Here is a 20,039-nt window from a genome sequence, read left to right as displayed (position 1 = left end):
CGTGCGAAGACAGTGTGTGCGCGGCAACGGTTTCTCCCCAGAAGGCCAGGGACGCGTCCTACAGGTCCGCTTAGTGGGCAACGGCTGATGAAGAATGAAGATGCCGACCAATGGCAATAGTTATATATATATATATATATATATATATATATATATATATATATATATATATATATACATATATATATATATACATATATATATATATATATATATATATATATATATATATATACATTACAATGCGATAGCCACAACATCATAAAATCAAGCGATACAATCATGCATAACAAAAATCAGCTATTCCAAAAGAGAAAATCATTCGCTATATCGAAATATATGAGTGGTCTTCGATGCATAGCAAGATATATAGGAATCAACGAACACCAATGCAGCTATGTGTTAATCAATCCCATGACGCTGTCGTCGATCTGTAAGTAGACACTGAGGCCTTGTACAGCATAGTTTATTGCCGAGAAGACATGACAGGGAGCGCTGGTGCGGCGCCGGTGTCATGCGGTTGTCAGACACCAGCGGCAGCCCCTCCGACACCGCGGCCGACAGCGCCACACCAAACGTCCGGCGGAGCAGCAGCCGGCGGGCGGCGACCGACACCGATGGCCGGGAGCGCGGCCGAGCCAGCCGTGACAGCCTGTCAGCGATCACGGCACGCCGAGTCGCGCACCGCCTGCAGGGGCGCACGAGATAACACCGGTGACGGGGAGGGCGGGGGAGGCCGTCCGGCGGGGAGGCCGGCCGGCGGGGAGACCGGTGGAGCGGTGCACAGTGCCGACGTCCGGGAGGCGCGGGAGGCAGCTGCCGTCGGAGGACCCGGTGGCCGGCCCACGGCTGGCGGCGCCCCTGCAGCGTTCAGCTGGGACGCCGACAGCGCGGACGCCAGATCCAGCACACACGCACGACCGCCGCCGGCAGCACAGACATCAAATGACGTACCCAGTGCGCGTGCAGTACAAGGCCCGCATGTCCGATGGCTGACATCCGGGCTGACGCCCACAGTAACACCGGGGACCACCTGACCGACCTGACCCACCTGAGCGCGGAGACCGCTCGTCACAACGACACGAAAGGTCCTGTGACCTCAGACCTCAGAAGTGACCTCAGACGGAAGGTGACCTCAGAAGACCTCAAGCGGTGACCGGTGCCAGACACCTGCGCCGCTACGACCTAGGCAGCTTGCAGTACATCACCCTCAATCTCCGCACAACTGGCAACTGGCTGATGACATCTGGCAAGTCAACTGGCACCTGGCATTTGGCAACTGGCATCTGGCAAGTCAATTTGCATCATAAGAAGACATTCTAAACAATTTGAGCCAGTGACCCCGCCCAAGCCGCCACCGCTGCTGCTGGCCACGGCCGAAGCACGTCAGTGGAGTGATCCAGTGAAGTGATCCAGTGGAGTGATCCCGTCATTTATCGCCGACCGCGCGCTGGCCCGTCGGCCACCCCAAGTCGCATAGTCCGCTGCTGACGCGGTGACGCCAGGGACGCCGGATTACGGCGGCAGCCGCCCAGACAGGCGAGACCTGAGCTAACAGAGCCCTGCCCAGCCGGCCCCAGCGCGCCGCAGAGCGTGCAGCTGCCCAGACAGGCGAGACCTGAGCTAACAGAGCCCTGCCCAGCCGGCCCCAGCGCGCCGCAGAGCGTGCAGCTGCCCAGACAGGCGAGACCTGAGCTAACGGAGCCCTGCCCAGCCGGCCCCAGCGCGCCGCAGAGCGTGCAGCCGCCCAGACAGGCGAGACCTGAGCTAACAGAGCCCTGCCCAGCCGGCCCCAGCGCGCCGCAGAGCGTGCAGCTGCCCAGACAGGCGAGACCTGAGCTAACAGAGCCCTGCCCAGCCGGCCCCAGCGCGCCGCAGAGCGTGCAGCTGCCCAGACAGGCGAGACCTGAGCTAACGGAGCCCTGCCCAGCCGGCCCCAGCGCGCCGCAGAGCGTGCAGCCGCCCAGACAGGCGAGACCTGAGCTAACAGAGCCCTGCCCAGCCGGCCCCAGCGCGCCGCAGAGCGTGCAGCTGCCCAGACAGGCGAGACCTGAGCTAACGGAGCCCTGCCCAGCCGGCCCCAGCGCGCCGCAGGGCGTGCAGCTGCCCAGACAGGCGAGACCTGAGCTAACGGAGCCCTGCCCAGCCGGCCCCAGCGCGCCGCAGAGCGTGCAGCTGCCCAGACAGGCGAGACATGAGCTAACGGAGCCCTGCCCAGCCGGCCCCAGCGCGCCGCAGAGCGTACAGCGGCGGCCAGTGGGAATTTAACAAGAGCTACAGCGTACAGCTGTCTAAAATCCATAATTGGCACATGAGTCAGAAACAGGTCATTTCAGCTAACGTAGTAATTCCATAGCTACCCAATTTCGGAGGGGGAGGGGCGTTGACAAATCGACGTCGGTACAATAAACGCCGAGCGACGTCGGTGAGCGGCCGAATAGACCAGACGAACAAGTCGGACGAGAGCTCGCGACAGCATAGCCCGACTATGGTCCGGCGCGAGGGAACGATCAGAGCCCCCACAGTCCGAGGCAGCTCTGACCCGACGGACACCCCTCCCTCAGCCGTCAGTGGGTGATCAGAGCCCCCACAGTCCGAGGCAGCTCTGACCTGACGGACACCCCTCCCTCAGCCGTCAGTGGGTGATCAGAGCCCCCACAGTCCGAGGCAGCTCTGACCCGACGGACACCCCTCCCTCAGCCGTCAGTGGGTGATCAGAGCCCCCACAGTCCGAGGCAGCTCTGACCTGACGGACACCCCTCCCTCAGCCGTCAGTGGGTGATCAGAGCCCCCACAGTCCGAGGCAGCTCTGACCCGACGGACGCCCCTCCCTCAGCCGTCAGTGGGTGATCAGAGCCCCCACAGTCCGAGGCAGCTCTGACCCGACGGACGCCCCTCCCTCAGCCGTCAGTGGGTGATCAGAGCCTCCACAGTCCGAGGCAGCTCTGACCTGACGGACACCCCTCCCTCAGCCGTCAGTGGGTGATCAGAGCCTCCACAGTCCGAGGCAGCTCTGACCCGACGGACGCCCCTCCCTCAGCCGTCAGTGGGTGATCAGAGCCCCCACAGTCCGAGGCAGCTCTGACCTGACGGACACCCCTCCCTCAGCCGTCAGTGGGTGATCAGAGCCTCCACAGTCCGAGGCAGCTCTGACCCGACGGACGCCCCCCCCCCCCCCTCGGCCGTCAGTAACGGGACGCCACGCCGCGCCGGCCAACAGCAGTCCGCCAGCACAGAGCGTGTGCCCCACCCCCGGCCTTGGACAGCGAGGGGTCAACGGCCAGAGGTCAACATGGCATGCGACGACCTGAGTGTGGCGGCGCGCAGTGCACCAGTCCAGGGCTTCACCCAGAAAACCACGGTGGAGCATCGGTTTAATATCAAGAGATACTGGCTATTTGTTCCACGGTCACTAAACAAGTTTAGGGTCCCACGCGCGGACCAGCTCGGGGCGGAGCGCGTCCCGGGCAATGACGTGGGGCAGGAATCGAGCGGCGACACTCACAATCAGGGAAGCCCTGCCGTCTGCGGAGCTGCGACACGGCACGCGAACACACACACGCGTATATAGATCAAACACCCCGCGAATATCAGCTGATCGCCGTCGCGGAGCTGACCACGTCAAAAGATCAGCACCGAGGAGGTGACGGGCGCCACCACTCATCGAAAAACCGTACACATTCCGAGCCGCGCACGAGTACAAAACCCCAGAATACAACACCGAGCGGCGACGCCTCCGACGTCTCCGACCCTGACGCCTGTCATCCGACTCGACTTCAGCGCAGCGCGCCGTCGGAGCCCGCCGTGGCGCCGGTCTGGAGCGGCCTCTACCGCAGCCGGCCTCGGGTGACGCTGACGGCCAGGCACGCCAGCAGCAGCGCCCACAGCAGCCTGGTGGCCTCCCACCGGTCGAAGAACGCCCGCAGCGCGTCCAGCGGGCCGACCAGCGGCGAGTCTTCGGGCGCCTCCGCCGGGCCGCCTGCCGGCCGGACGAGAACGTCGGCATGGAGCTGGACGAGAACGCCGACATGGGGAAGGACGAAAACGTCGAAATGGAGTAGGGCGAGAACGCCGGCAAGGAGCAGGACGAAAACGCCGACATAGAGTAGGGCCAGGATGCCGGGATGGAGCTAAACAAGAACGCCGACACGGAGTACGACGAGAACGCCGGCATGGAGCACGACGAGAACGTCGGCATGGAGCACGACGAGAACGTCGGCATGGAGCAGGACGAGAACGTCGGCATGGAGTACGACGAGAACGTCGGCATGGAGCAGGACGAGAACGTCGGCATGGAGCATGGCCCGCGCGTGACAACACACCTGCGAGGCGCCGCTGAAAGCACAACACCCAATGATGATGATGAGCTGGATCTGATGATGAGTCTGATGATGAGCTGGATCGGTGACCGGATGGGATGGAACCAGGACACTGGTAAACACACTTGACCAACTCTGGTAACAGGGTCGATGACGCATCAGGCTCCCTTCTTGGCACTCACCATCTTCTTCCATAGCATTCCCTCTCTGTTATTGTCGCTGTCCTGTCTGTTACTGTTATTGTCTGTTCGCTTACAGTAGTTTCTCAATTCTGCTGCTCGCTTCGCCCCGCATTCCCTGCACAGTACCCTGTCTTAAACCTTTGTTGCCCCGATGTATGTGCTAGCATGCGGTTGTGTCGCCCTGGACAGCCGGGGCCGGGGACGACACCGCCCCACTCGGGCGCGGCAGGGCCGGCGCCGCTTCCTTACCGATGATCTTCATCTCGCGAAGGTAGTCCAGCAGTGGCTTGTGTTCAGCAGAGAAGATGGGCAGGTACTCCTCGCTCTTGGCGTCCCGTGTCCACCAGTCGCCGGCGCTGACAGATCAGGTCATGTCAGGTCAGCACACGACAGGCCACGGGTGAGTGAAACAGAGCTTCCGACAGATCAGCCAGGGACGTTCAGGTCAATTTGCAGCACACGCTGAAAATTGACCTGATTTTCTCCGTTAATTACCCGCTGGCCGTGGTCGGACTGGCGTCAAAGGAGACCACACTGATGACCCGAGTTGGGGCTCCCACCGCTCCACACTGATGACCCGAACTGGGGCTCCCACTGCCCTACATGATGACCCGAGCCGGGCTTCCACCGCTCCACACTGATGACCCCAGCTGGGGCTCCCACCGCTCCACACTGATGACCCGAGCTGGGGCTCCCACCGCTCCACACTGATGACCCGGGCTGGGGCTCCCACCGCTCCACACTGATGACCCCAGCTGGGGCTCCCACCGCTCCGCACTGATGATCCAAGCTGGAGCTCCCACCGATCCGCACTGGTGACCCCAGCTGGGGCTCCCACTGCCCTACATGATGACCCGAGCCGGGCTTCCACCGCTCCACACTGATGACCCGGGCTGGGGCTCCCACTGCTCTACACTGATGACCCGTGCTGCGGCTCCCACCGCTCCACACTGATGACCCGAGCCGGAGCTCCCACCGTCCTCTCCCCCCCCCCCCCCCCCTGTTGAGGTGGGAGGGCGGTGGGACCCCCTCCCACCCACGGCGGCACCTGGTCGTCCCGTGCCGGCACCCCCACCCCCGGCCGGCGCGGAGCCGTCTCCAGCGCTGGCGGCGGCGGTACGACACGGCCCCGGCCTCGGCTAGCTGGCCCCCAGCACCGCGTCCCCGCCGGAGGACCTTACCTGCCGCTGCCGGTGGCGGCTGTGTAGTGGTACTTGTAGCGCCGGGCGCGGATGAACTTCGGCGGCTTCTCGGCGAACGGGTAACGGCTGGTGTCCAGGAGACTGGGAAACACGACGATCTCGGGTCAGGAGGAGGTCACTCACAGGTCACACCCAGTGTGACCTGTGAGTGTCATCACATTCCCGTGTCGCCCCCGGGGCTGCTCCCAGGCCATTCACAGGTCACAGTCACAGCTCACTCTGTGGATGTCCACAGCCCATTTCAGTTCTCTCCCCGCAGAGCTGTGGACGTGACCTCTGACATCCCCGACCTCTGCACGCCACGTCAGCTCATACGGAGAAATCACCCACGGCTAACGCCCAGGTCATTGAGAAGCCGCCCGCCGACAGTCTACCGGACATTTAGAGGTCATTCTTTCGCCAACGTGGAGCGGACCGCTCAGATTCGCAGACCAAACCATCACTGAACCGCTGCCGCCGGTGGACTCCGCCAATCCGCGGGGGCCGACTGGCACGTCTCCGGCAGCGCCACGGACGTCAGCAGGTCCGCGGCGCCCACCTCTGTGGGAGAGGGGACGGGGAGGGGAGGGGAGGGGAGGGGAGGGGATGGGGAGGGGAAGGGGGAGGGGAGGGGAAGGGGGAGGGGAAGGGGGAGGGGAGGGGAGGGGAGGGGAGGGGGAGGGACGTACCGGACCACCTCCGGCGCGCCGGTCAGCAGGCGGTAGGCCAGTGACGTGATCCAGGGGTTGGCGTGGTAGTCACCGAGGGCCGCGATCCACATCTGCCAGTCGAGGCGCGGCTGGTGCGGCACTGCCCGACACAGGGGGCAGAGGTGTCAGATACCGGCACAGGGGCCAGGGGTGTCAGATACCGGCACTGGGGCCAGAGGTGTTAGATATTAGCACAGGGTCTGACACAGGGGCCAGGGGTGTCAGATACCGGCACAGGGGCCAGGGGCGTCAGATACCACCGGCACAGGGGCCAGAGGAGTCAGATACTGGCACAAGGCCGACACAGGGGCCAGAGGCATCATATATTGACACAGGGTTCAACACAGTGTTAGACACAGGGACCAGAGAATACCGACACAGAGGCCGGAGGCGTCTGACACCGACGCAGGGACCAGGGGCGTCCCACGCCGACACAGGGTCCGACGCAACGGCCAGAGGCGTTAGACCCGACACAGGGGTCAACGGCTAACGACCACAGGCCAATGTCACACAAAGGCCAACAACGAAAGCCAAGAGCGCCGGCCGTCAAACACAAAACGTGAGTTCCAAAGTGGGAATCGCAAAGCGCATGGCCCACACCACGTGTGCTATTCGTGAACCTAAGCGGAGTTCAGTCGCTGTTTTTCATAAGGTCGCTCAGCGATATCATTGACCTGTGCATAAGGATGGAGATCTCCCGCCGCCTGTGGAGATACAACCCGTCTAATCTGAGATACTCACGGACGAGCGACGGCTGGGTGGCGACATCTCCTGGCTTGTAGCGAAACTCAATTTCCTGCCACGGACCCTCGAGGGCGTGGGCTCCCTCCATGACTATCTCCGGCCGGCCTGGACAGGTCAAAGGTCGGCAAAGGTCAGCACAGTCATCCAGGTCATCAGAGACGACCTGAAACCCCGTCCCCTGCACACAAACAAATACAGGCGCCCAAACGGAGTCACTCCCCATAGGTGCTCTCGGTAATAATTTTGACTTACGAGCGCGCCACCATCAGGATTTTACGACGCCCGTTCACGCTCGCTGACAAAAGTGCGTCACGAAACCGGGCCAGAAAGGGTCCACCTCTCGCCATATCAGCTCAGGCTGGTCTCTCCCACGCCCCGGTCACGCTCTCCCCGCTGCTCCTGAGCGCCGGCCGCTATCGGACGGCCCAGCTGCCCGCCGGACAGCGCCCCGCCCAGCCGTCTACCGGACAGCGACTAGGGGGCGGGGACGCCAAGGCGTACTATGCAAATCCGAACTTCCTTCGACTGCGTCTGTGTCGACAGCAAGCCCGCTGAATTTGGATGCACAACATTTCTGTAGGCTTTCTCAGCGGGGCTGGGAGAGACCATGCTGCGTTTAAATTTCAGCACACAGGAAATTAATACAGGCATCCCGTTGAAGCCGTTATCCTGACACCTCGAATCCCGAACCCACAGCATCCCGTTGAACGAGGTGATGCAGCAGACCTGGTGAGAGGTGCGGGGATGGCTTGAGCCGGGGCCATTTCCAGCCCCCCCCCCCACCCCACCCGCACCGCTAGATCCCCACGTGACCCACCGCACGTCGTGACCCCTTCCCACCCCCGCGCGGCCGAGCCATCTCACCGACCTCCAACGCCGGTCATCTGCTTGAACAGGCCATACGAGCCGAACACGTGGAACGGCTGCACGTGGTCGGCGAAGCCCTGTCGCAGCGGCGCCGGCAGCGACCGGTGAGAGGCCGTGTCCAGCATGGTGAACGGCACCTGCGCCGACGCAGAGAAGCCGCTCCAGTCACGGCTCACACAGCGGCCCGGTGACGTCACCACAAGGGTCAGGTGACGTCATCACACAGCGGCCGGGTGACGCCATCACGCAGCCATCCGGTGACGTCGCCACACATCGGCTCAGTGACGTCACCATACAGCGGCCCGCGGACGCATCACACAGCGGCCAGGTGACGTCACTACACAGCGGCTCGGCGACATCACCACAGCTTCCGTGAGCGTCCGAAGACAGCCAGCACGTCACGGCCGAACACGGTGAGGGCGGAACACACGGCGGCGCGTTGCCACTTGAGTGGACGGCGAGTCCCGAGCGCGCCGGGGGCGGACAGCCAGCCCGGCACTGCGACCATCGTCGTTGTTGTCGTCGTTGGGATTTAACGGCGCACTCAGCTGCTGAGGCTATATGGCGTCGCCTGCCTCTCACCCCGGCAGGAAGGGCGGGCATCGCGGGGAATCGAACCCCGTACCTAAGGTTTCCCAGACGCGTGGCGTTTAACGCAGACGCGTCAAGCACTACGCCACCGGCGCCCTGGCGTGTACGTGCCGCCGTCACGTACCAGTGTGCAGCAGAAGATGGCGGCGCCCACCACCACGGTGGTGAGGGTACGCAGCACGGTGTGGAGCGTGCGGCAACAGCCGCCAGAGTCCAGCGCCGCTGGAACACGCCGACCCCGGTCAGGTCAGGTCAGGTCAGGTCAGGTCAGGTCACGGACGATACTTCTGCTGATGCCTGCCGTTTGAGCTGACAGTGCATGTGCTGCGTATTGTGACGAGAACAGGTCCGTCCGCCGCTGCACCAGCTGGTGCACCAGCTGGTGCAGCAGCTGGTGCGGTGGAAGAGCCTGCCACTACACAACAGCAGCGGCGGAAGACGAACGGCGGGCAGCGCTGCTGCCGCTCCCCACACTCACCATCAGGCACGGCCGGACGGGGCCCGGGGTGGGCCGCGCCCAGGCCCGGCCAGGTCACGCCAGGCCAGGCCAGGACAGGTCAGGTCAGGACAGGGCACTGTCCGACACAGGAAGCTGGACGGACGAGACCGGACAATCCTGCGGGTTCCTAAAACGGGGACCAGTCCGCGTCATGACCCGCCCGATGGGCGCCTCACGCCTGCTCAGTGACGACGAGAGCCTGAGTCTTGCGCCAGCTCACTGGACAGCCTACATGCACAAGCGACAGGAGCACAACATAGGTTGGGGCATCAGGCGGCCCACGTGGACTTTTGAACAAAACAAAATAAAAAACAAAAAACAAGACAAAACAAACAAAAAACGACGGACGCGTGTCGTTACAGATACGACGATCTCGTGAGGTACGGAGGGCCCGCATAGAGGTCTCACAGGCTGACCCACGGGCGCCATGCGACACTGCCGCGACCGCAGCCGAAGCAAGGCCGACCCCTGCCGGCCGTCACACCCGACTGCAGGTCACACGCGACCCTGACCGGCGGCGCGACACTGACCTGAGGTCAGCGCCTCGGCGGCCGTCAGCAGGTAGGACGCGGCGCCCAGCAGCGCGCCGGCGGGCACCGCCGCGTGCACGAACTGGGCGAACTCCTCCTTCGTGAACGCTGCGGGGCAGCGACGGACGGCCGTCGGCGAGGTGACCAGACCGGCCGGCGGCCCCGGCCCGGGGGGCGGACGGCGCGGCAGGCCCGCCGACCCGCAGGCGCGGAACACGCGGCGCTCGTGGTGATGATCACGGTGATTGGAGCTCAGGGGCGCGCCCGTAACGGGGTCAGCTGGCCGCCGGGGCGTGTGTACACCCGAAAATTGTAACGTCAACGTGAAAGAGGAAAGCTGGCCGGTGTGAATGATATTCGACGCGTTGCCTAGCGTTTCGTTCAAGCTTAGGGTTCCCGCAAGTCGTCCAAAATTGCGCATGCGCTCTCCGCCAAGTGGGGAAACAAGCAATGTGAGGCGCACGGTGGGTGGCGGGTAGCAGTGCGTACACAAGTCGGTCGCCAGCGCTACGCAGAAACCCATGAGCCACATCTGCACAACTCTCAGCTCTGAGGGGCTGCGCACTGTTCGTCACGCGCACACATTCGTCCACGGTCCGCAAAGCCCGCCCAGGAAAGCGCCACAAGCGCTGCGAGTGCCGCCCTCGCCTGCTGCTGACGATCAGCACGCTACACGCCCTGCTGACGATCAGCGCGCTACAGGCGCGGCCGTCGCGCCGGCGGGCGCGCGCGGCGCCGGTGCGCGCGAGCCCTTCCGACTGGACGGCAGCGGCGAGCACTGACCCGGAGACAGGTGCGTACCTATATCAGCGGTGAGCGCGCCGTCCAGCAGCCGCAGCTGGAACAGGCCGGTGACGGCCAGCAGCAGGCCGACCAGCGCCGCCCAGCTGGCCAGCGACGGCAGCCAGCCGCCGGCCGCCGCGCCACCTGCCGCCGACGCCGGCTCGGGTCACCGTCACGGACGCGTCACGGACGCGTCACGGACGCGTCACGGGCCGCGGCCGCCACAAATGTCCGCGGGGCCGCCGCTAGGCCGGCGTGTGGCCTGGCGGGCGCCCCCCGAAGAGCCGATGAGGAGCCGCGTGCCCGGCTCAGCTACGGTCTTCCAAACAGGCTTCAAATGCACGGCAAGGGGAAGCGGATGTCGGCTGTCCGACCTTAGGCCAGGTCATGAGCTTTCGGAGGTAATCAAGCTGATCTTAGAGCACAGATGGAAGCGAAAGAGCGCACACCCGAGCACATCGCAGAAAAGCTATTTGAGATCCAAACACAGGGCACGCCGCCCCACCAACCCAAACAACGAGATCGAAAGATCCACTGCGAGCCAGACAGAAAGTTTGACGAAAATTCGGCTTGATCAGCATTGTGTCGTTCCTGAACACTCGGCAGTCAACCAATGGATGACACAAGACACAGAGCGTCAGCCTCGGAACGTCTCTCACGCCCGGCTAGAGGCGGACGCTGCCGGGCGAGGCGACCGAAGCGCCACTGACGTCACTGACGACATATCACTGGCGTCACTAACGACCCATCACTAATGACACAACACTGGCGTCACTAATGACACATCACTAACGCTACTGACGACATACCACTGACGTCACATTATGGACGTCACTAACGGCACATCACCGACGTCACTGACGACCCGTCACTGACGTCACTGGCGCGCCAACGGCGGTCCGCCGGCTCACCTCCGCGGCCGCCGCCGAGCCAGCCGTCGTCCAGCAGCGACAGGCACAGCGTCAGCACCAGCAGGCTGTAGAAGCCGAAGCTGCCCGTCGCCATCATCATCAGCTGCAGGAATATCTGCGGCGGCGGCATGCTAGCTCACACCACCGCCACAGACCCCTCTCGAGAACGCCTCCCGAATGTATGGGTGGCGCCGGGCCGCGCACTGCTCAGGCAGGGGTCGTCGTCTGCACCGTCAGCAGAGATCATCGTCCCTCAGCAGGGGTCATCGCTTATGGTCATCGCTCTGTACGCACCACCACGACGGCGTCCTTTCGCCCAAACGGAAAGCGCGACCCGCGACCCGCTCGTCAATAGCGCCCCAGCCCCTAGCGGTCTCTTGGCCGTGTTCCACGCGGCCGCGGCCGCGGGCAAGATGGCGGCCGCTCGGTGCCGTCCCTCCCGGCGCGTCCGAGCGGGCCGGCGTCGCCGTCCAGCGTCGCACCGAGCTCGCGCCGCCGGCACGCGAGCGCCCTCTGCCATCACGCCCGGGACACGATCGCCACCACGCGGCCGCCCGCCGCACACCGCACCCGTGAAACATCACCGGGCGGCCGTCAGAGGCGGCCGTCGTGTGGGCGGGCGGCTGACGCACCTGGACGTAGCAGGCGGCCAGCCGCAGCCGACGAACGGGCGCGAAGAAGAGGAACGGCACAGCCAGCTCGGCCACCAGCGAGAACACGACGCTGAGGCGCAGCACGGCCGGCGGCAGGTGGTGCGCGAGCCAGGCCAGAGGCGTCGGCATGCACTGAGACTCGAAGTGTGCCTCCAGCGCTGCAGACACGGCCACACAGGGGTGTCACAGGAGAACATACACTGAGACTCGAAGTGTATCTCCAGCGCTGCAGACACGGCCACACAGGGTGTCACAGGAGAACATACACTGAGACTCGAAGTGTACCTCCAGCGCTGCAGACACGGCCATACAGGGGTGTCAGGGGAATATACACCGAGACTCGAAGTGTACCTCCAGCGCTGCAGACACGGCCACACAGGGCGTCACAGGAGAACACACACTGAGACTCGAAGTGTGCCTCCAGCGCTGCAGACACGGCCACACAGGGGTGTCACAGGAGAACATACACTGAGACTCGAAGTGTACCTCCAGCGCTGCAGACACGGCCACACAGGGCGTCACAGGAGAACATACACTGAGACTCGAAGTGTATCTCCAGCGCTGCAGACACGGCCACACAGGGCGTCACAGGAGAACACACACTGAGACTCGAAGTGTGCCTCCAGCGCTGCAGACACGGCCACACAGGGGTGTCACAGGAGAACATACACTGAGACTCGAAGTGTACCTCCAGCGCTGCAGACACGGCCACACAGGGCGTCACAGGAGAACATACACTGAGACTCGAAGTGCACCTCCAACGCTGCAGACACGGCCACACAGGGGTGTCACAGGAGAACATACACTGAGACTCGAAGTGCACCTCCAGCGCTGCAGTCACGGCCACACAGGGCGTCACAGGAGAACATACACTGAGACTCGAAGTGTATCTCCAGCGCTGCAGACACGGCCACACAGGGGTGTCACAGGAGAACATACACTGAGACTCGAAGTGTACCTCCAGCGCTGCAGACACGGCCACACAGGGGTGTCACAGGACAACATACACTGAGACTCGAAGTGCACCTCCAGCGCTGCAGACACGGCCACACAGGGGTGTCACAGGAGAACATACACTGAGACTCGAAGTGTATCTCCAGCGCTGCAGACACGGCCACACAGGGGTGTCACAGGACAACATACACTGAGACTCGAAGTGCACCTCCAGCGCTGGAGACACGGCCACACAGGGGAGTCACAGAAGAACATACACTGAGACTCGAAGTGTACCTCCAGCGTTGCAGACACGGCCACACAGGGGTGTCACAGGAGAACCAGGCCAGCGGCGTTGGCATGCACTGAGACTCGAAGTGTATCTCCAGCGCTGCAGACACGGCCACACAGGAGTGTCAGGGGAATATACGCTGAGACTCGAAGTGCACCTCCAGCGCTGCAGACACGGCCACACAGGGGTGTCACAGAAGAATATACACTGAGACTCGAAGTGTACCTCCAGCGTTGCAGACACGGCCACACAGGGTGTCACAGAAGAATATACACTGAGACTCGAAGTGTACCTCCAGCGCTGCAGACACGGCCACACAGGGGTGTCACAGGAGAACATACACTGAGATTCGAAGTGTACCTCCAGCGCTGCAGTCACGGCCACACGGGGGTGTCACAGGAGAACATACACTGAGACTCGAAGTGCACCTCCAGCGCTGCAGACACGGCCACACAGGGGTGTCACAGGAGAACATACACTGAGACTCGAAGTGTATCTCCAGCGCTGCAGACACGGCCACACAGGGGTGTCACAGGACAACATACACTGAGACTCGAAGTGCACCTCCAGCGCTGGAGACACGGCCACACAGGGGAGTCACAGAAGAACATACACTGAGACTCGAAGTGTATCTCCAGCGCTGCAGACACGGCCACACAGGGGTGTCACAGGAGAACACACACTGAGACTCGAAGTGTATCCCCAGCGCTGCAGACACGGCCACACAGGGGTGTCACAGGAGAACATACACTGAGACTCGAAGTGTATCTCCAGCGCTGCAGACACGGCCACACAGGGGAGTCACAGAAGAACATACACTGAGACTCGAAGTGCACCTCCAACGCTGCAGACACGGCCACACAGGGGAGTCACAGAAGAACATACACTGAGACTCGAAGTGTATCTCCAGCGCCGCACAAATGGCCGCACAGGGGTGTCAGATACAGGTGCAGAAAAACGCAAGGGCGCATAGATGCCCCTCCAGCACCCCAAAATGACAAACACAATGGCATCAACATAGTGTCAAGGTGCACCCTCGGCGTAGCGCGAGCAAGCATCTCACTGGTAGAGTGACACCCATCGAGGGCGTCAAAGGCACTCAAGACGGAATGATGCATTAGCACAGCAGACAAAACAAAGTCAGTAAGATGTGAAGTTAAAATGGGGGGCACGCAAGGCAGGACTGGAGATTTTGCTGTTGCCTCTCAGGCAGAGATATTGGTGAAACTCACACCAGCACTAGAAACAGGCACCACAGGTATCGCATCCCATCGGATGACGCAACGCCCGGGTCACACTAACAGGCCTATCACGTGGGGCAGCACACGGCAGGGGGCGGAGGGGTCCTGCTGCACGGTGCGACGGTCAGCCTGGTCCCTGTTCTTCTCAGCATCCAGTCCTCCGCCCTTGCTCTCACCAGCGAGCCCACCCGACCTTCTCACCAATGCGGCCCACTCGTTCGTCTCACTGGTGAGTCCCAACCTGATTGTCTCACCGGTGAGTCCCAGCTCGCTCGTCTCACTGGTGAGTCCCAGCCCGCTCATCTCATAAGTGAGGCCCAGCCTGCTCGTCTCACTGGTGAGTCCCAGCCTGCTTGTCTCAGCAGTGAGTCCCAGCCTGCTCGTCTCACTGGTGAGTCCCAGCCTACTCGTCTCACTGGTGAGTCCCAGCCCGCTCGTCTCACTGGTGAGTCCCAGCCTGCTTGTCTCACTGGTGAGTTCCAGCCTGCTTGTCTCAGCAGTGAGTCCCAGCCTGCTCATCTCACTGGTGAGTCCCAGCCTGCTCATCTCACTGGTGAGTCCCAGCCCACTTGTCTCACCAGTGAGGCCCCACCAGGCGGGGCAGTGGCTGAGCAGCTTCACCGCGCCGGTGGAGAACACCAGCCGGAAGAGCAGCCAGCGCACCAGCCAGAGGCCGACGGCGTCTGCCGGCCGGCCGGCGCAGCCCGGCAGCAGCGGCGCCAGCAGCGCCGCCAGCAGGCCCGCCTCCATCAGCAGGGTGTCCCTGCGGCAGGCGCCGCCACTCAGCGCGCGGCAGGCCACGCCACGTGCCTCCCCGTCACGTGTCTTCCCGTCACGCCTCTCCCCGTCACGTGTCTCCCTGTCACGTGTCTCCTCGTCACGTGTCTCCCCGTCACGTGCCTCTCCGTCACCTGCCTCCCCGTCACGCTTCTCCCCGTCACGTGCCTCCCCGTCACCTGCCTCCCAGTCACGTGCCTCCCCGTCACGTGCCTCTCGGCACGGGCAGACGAACAGGCGGGGGTGGGGGAGTCTCTCCCCAACCTCATCGAGAAAGGGCGCCGAGTCAGGCAGGACAACACGACTCTCAGTCCAGAAATACCTCTGTCTCTCAGCTCTCAGACACTTAAGGTGTCGGGCGGGGTCGCTTGCTGTTCAGGAAACGTGACACAGACCAAAGGCCGCGGCAGCAATGACGGCAATGTCGACGTAAACCAAAGCAAACTCACTCCACAAGAGCCTGGCATAGAGCAGGACACAGGAAACGCGACAACCCGACACAAAAGGGACGCCGTGCAACCCCACGCCGGCCCACTCACCACTGGAAGAAGAGGAACACCTGCCCGACCTGGACCAGCGAGAAGTAGAGCACCAGCAGTCCGGCGTATGTCACGGAGACGCGGCACATCTCGAACAGCAGCCTGCGGAGGTCACGGCGTGAGGCGAGCGGCCGGCGCACCAGGGCGGCACCGGCGGCAGGGAGAGGCAGCTGCAGAGGGGGTAGATCATCCGGCCGCAGGTCCGTGACCCCGACTGGCGCGTGCCCGTGACGTGAAATGACGTGTGCACGTCGCCCCAACTGACGCGTCCTCGTCACCCCAACCCACGCGTTCACGTCGCCCCAAACTGACGCACACCTGCCGCTCCAACTGATGTGTCCCCGCAGCCCCAGCTGACGCATACCTGTCACCTCAACTGACGCGTCCCCGTCACCGCAAACGTCATGACCCCGCGAAGCGCCGATGCCTCGACCCCAGTCTGCATGCCCATCGGCCGCGATCCCAGTCCTCCACCCCGAGACCTTGTGTCTCTGACCTGACCTAGTCCGACGTGTCTCCGTGACCCCGCTACCGGGCCCCTCCAGCCGCGGTGACCCCGGGCCGCGTCCCCGCCGACTCACGCGAGCAGGGCGAGCAGGGCGCCGGTCAGCGCGGCCAGCTCCATGGCATGGCCGGTGTGCAGACCGAGTGCGGCGCGCCACCGCAGCAGCGTCGGGCCCGCGCCGCCACCCGGCGACAGCTGACTGTGCGCCGGCAGCACGCCGCTGGCGCCGTACAGGCCTGCCGGGCAGCGGTGACCGGTGGTCGGGGGCTGGACACAGGACACTGGACACCGGACAGCCATCGGCGGCCGGCGGTCGGGGGCTGGACACAGGACACTGGATACCGGACAGCCAGCACTGGCCAGCAGTCGGGGGCTGGACACAGGACACTGAATACCGGACAGTCAGCGGCGGCCGGCGGTCGGGGGCTGGACACAGGACACAGGACACAGGACACAGGACACAGGACACCCATCGGCGGCCGGCGGTCGGGGGCTGGATACTAGACAAAGGACACTGTCCAGAGAGTGACAGTGGGTGGTCAGGAGTTGCACACTGGACATCAGATGCTGGACCTGGAGCACTGGACGCCAGTCAGTCATCAGTGAGATATTTATTTTATGAAGCACTTCAGAAACTGCCCAATGTCTTGCCCACCTGGGAACATACTTACAACATGTTTTTCATAGCCTGTTTTCACACTAAACCTTCAGAGCAGCTGGTTAACAACATGTCTTCAATAGCACTCAAGTTGAATATCATGCAGCATTATTACAATATTACTGACCTTAATGACACTACTTCTCATCAGTAAGTACTAAAAAAAACTATTCCAGGCTTGTCAGATCCCAAACTGACCTGGTATTTGCATGTACAATGACATGAAGGCAATCAGGTAGATGGCAGAGATGGCCTTGAGAAACGCATTGCGCGTCAGGTAGGTGGAGCCCATGGCACTGGGCTGGTATCTACCCTAAAAAGACGGACACCACTGTCAGCCTCAGGCACACACTCTTTTCATGTCATCCAAGCCATCATGACAGGGGCACATCGCCCCGCCTTGGGATCAGCACAATGGATGACACAACTGGTAAGACAAAACAAAATCTTAGTTGAACTGGTGAACTCCATCATGCATGCACATGTCACTTCGCAATCTCCTCTCTCCAGTAACTCCCACACAGTAGCACTCACGGCTGCATTTCACCCTTCTGTACAAAAGAATGTCAATGGCTGCCAGGTCAAGACTGACAAACTTAACACGCGCCCGGGTGGCCGGCTAGATACTCTTCGCTCGGGCGGTGGGGGGGGGGGGAGGCTAAATTTGACCCCTGAGATCTCAGGAACTAAGAAAGGTAGAGACACCACATTTACAGGGTGTGTTGATCTGTATGTGAACACACTTAGGGAAAAGTTTCAGGTTCCTAGGATATGTCCTTTGGGTCAAAAAGGTCAAACAAGGTCAAGTTCCAGGTTGGTCTCCAAATTGTCCCCAGAACCTAGATAACTGTTTCTAAGCACAAGGTCATATTCTCATTCAAGGTCAATGACCTTGTTTGACCTTTTTCAGGTGAAGGTGAGCAAAATCATACAACATTGCTTTGAGTTTTCCATTTGACTAAGCAACAAAGATTATGCTAGGCTGTATGTTCCTAAAACAAAATGTTGATCCGGGCCATTTGAAGTCAATAACCTATTCTGACCTCTAAGAAGTCCATGGAAGATGTATAATGCAGTTCCTGTTATCAATAAGCTTTCAGCTGTTGTGAGGTCCAAGAAAGAATCTCAGAGATGTATGGCTTCATGTAACACTTCATTTTTTGATCAGATTGAAGGATTCCTAGAAATTGCCTTTGCTGAAACCATGGCCTTACTTTGACCTGTCATAGGTCAGTGACCTTACAAGGTTCATCTAAATTTTTGATGTCAAATGATCCACTATTCAATTGTCCACAACTAGGCAAAATTTGGCAGTGTAGCAGTGCCGTTCAGAAACCATTTTGGAAAACCTTTGAGGGGGGGTCAATTTGCCCCCCCGCCCAAGCGCATGTTAAACCAAAGTCACAAGAAAAATGCCAGGTGATCATCTTGCAAAACACAGGATGATGACTAGGGCCTCACAGAATAACCATACAGCTGTGCTGCATGAACATGGGCATGTGATCCAGCATTGCCATTTACTTTGGAGAATATTCAAATTGTCCCCATGCTGTCACATGTATCACAAGCCTACACATAAACACCCCTCCACACCTAATTTTTTGGAAGCTTCTGCCACTTACTTTTTCACAGCTTGCACATTTATTAATTACATTTTGTACACGTGGAAATGCATACATCTCAAACATATCACAGAAGCAGGCTAATTCATTTTGGACATCAACTGATCTACTTAGCACAACTCCTGAGAAAACAACCAATACAAAATCATGCATACATCCCAATTTAGGCCACCTGTAGTAAAAGTGGTCACCATGAAGCACAAGCTGCAAATTTTAAGAACCTTTACCAAATTTTCAGTGCAGGTCCAATGTTACTTATGTTACCACCCTGCCCTGATGCTATTTTGTTGATGTCTGCCATCTTCTGATCACTGGAGGATGTGAAGAATCCAATATCAGCCTCTATTAATCCATACTGCACAAAAACATGCTAGTCTGTCTGAGGCTATGCTGAACATGTCCAGCATAGCTGCAATGATTTTAGCTGATGCATAGGGAAAATAAGAGACCCCCAAGTTAAATGCACAGCCACCACCAATTTCAGCACATATATAGCAAATCTTTCCAGGAATCAAGATGCTGCCAAAGACATTTCACACCAAGATCCTAAACAATTTTTTATGCAAAAATGATTTGAAAATTCAGCACTTTTTGGCTTGACCTTAAGTTTGGCTCATGTATGGATTTTGGCAGTCTGATTCTTGGAGGAATTACCTGCACCAACCTCTAAGAACAAACACATCCATTCTATGCAATATGCATTGCTCAGAAACATGGATGCAGACATCCCCACTTCCCATAAACCTGTATCAGTCAGCGTGCTCCCTGGCCTCCATATCTGAGCCACGCCCACAAACGATTAATGGTACCTTCAGAAGCGCACGCATGCTTCAACCACTGGTACATTACCAACGTCTCACGTGCTACCTGTCTAGTAAGACCATAGCCATGCAAACGCCAAAAATTCGGTACCTTCACGAAGATCGCTCGGTTTCTTTTCTACTGATCGCTACCACCATCCACCATTTGCAATACCGTTGCCAAGCGCCGCGCGCCCCGGATGGCAGTTGCCGGCAGAAAGGGGGAGGGTATAGCCTTGAAGCGAGAGGGCATGTCATCTTTTGTCATCTGCCAAGGATGGAATTGCTGCCATTAAGTCGCATCACTGTCACTAAACTGCTGCAATATAATTTAAAGCACTGCAGTGATCTAAAGCTGCAATGAGCTGCGATAAAGTTACTGCACCCTTGCCAATAAAAAGCAAAATACTTGCATGGACATTTATTTGATTGTACAGTGGCATGAGCCGACTCAGCTGACTAGCATAAAATATACCATAATCCGGGATAAGAGTGAAATTGCGGTTGCTTCTGCTGTTTGGCTGACGATGATAGGGGCAAGAACATAGGCAAGAATGGCGCTGGAGACCAAAAAAGCGGCGCATGAAGGACAAAACTCTCTGCTTAGAAGTGAAAAGTGGTACAGCATGAAAAAACATATTATTGAGGAAGAAGCCTTAAGATCAGTGAGTCGTGTCAACATAAGGTGAAAGCTATATTTTG

At 60.2% G+C, this 20,039-nt stretch overlaps 1 protein-coding gene across 1 annotated transcript; it reads right to left on the bottom strand.

Annotated features, from left to right (window-relative positions):
• Positions 1-3,357: 3,357 nt before the first annotated feature.
• LOC119092652 (lipase maturation factor 2) lies at positions 3,358-19,545 on the bottom strand. The gene is made up of 17 exons (XM_037215617.1): positions 19,450-19,545; positions 17,114-17,228; positions 16,334-16,493; positions 15,753-15,854; positions 15,015-15,199; positions 11,950-12,128; positions 11,318-11,432; positions 10,504-10,550; positions 10,425-10,458; positions 9,624-9,731; positions 8,719-8,816; positions 8,005-8,140; positions 7,134-7,241; positions 6,372-6,492; positions 5,683-5,784; positions 4,751-4,857; positions 3,358-3,979 (listed from the first exon to the last, which is right to left on the bottom strand). Exons 2-17 carry the CDS (start codon positions 17,205-17,207, stop codon positions 3,828-3,830), a joined length of 1,848 nt encoding a protein of 615 aa, XP_037071512.1. The 5' UTR covers positions 17,208-17,228; positions 19,450-19,545; the 3' UTR covers positions 3,358-3,827.
• Between the last annotated feature and the right edge of the window lie 494 nt (positions 19,546-20,039).

This window comes from Pollicipes pollicipes, unplaced genomic scaffold (assembly GCF_011947565.3).
Source record: "Pollicipes pollicipes isolate AB1234 unplaced genomic scaffold, Ppol_2.1 Scaffold_1600;HRSCAF=1878_pilon_pilon_pilon, whole genome shotgun sequence".
NCBI lineage: Eukaryota > Metazoa > Arthropoda > Thecostraca > Pollicipedomorpha > Pollicipedidae > Pollicipes > Pollicipes pollicipes.
The sequence above is the reverse complement of the archived record's forward strand: the minus strand, read 5'-3'. Positions and strand labels throughout refer to the sequence as shown.

Coding starts and splice junctions, on each gene's coding strand:
- LOC119092652 (XM_037215617.1), bottom strand. CDS start 17,207: ATGGGCTCCACCTACCTGACGCGCAATGCGTTTCTCAAGGCCATCTCT. Junction 11,433..11,949: donor TGGCCGCCTGCTACGTCCAG/GTGCGTCAGCCG, acceptor CCGCCGCCGCAG/ATATTCCTGCAGCTGATGAT. Junction 5,785..6,371: donor GGCGCGCCGGAGGTGGTCCG/GTACGTCCCTCC, acceptor CGTGTTTCCCAG/TCTCCTGGACACCAGCCGTT.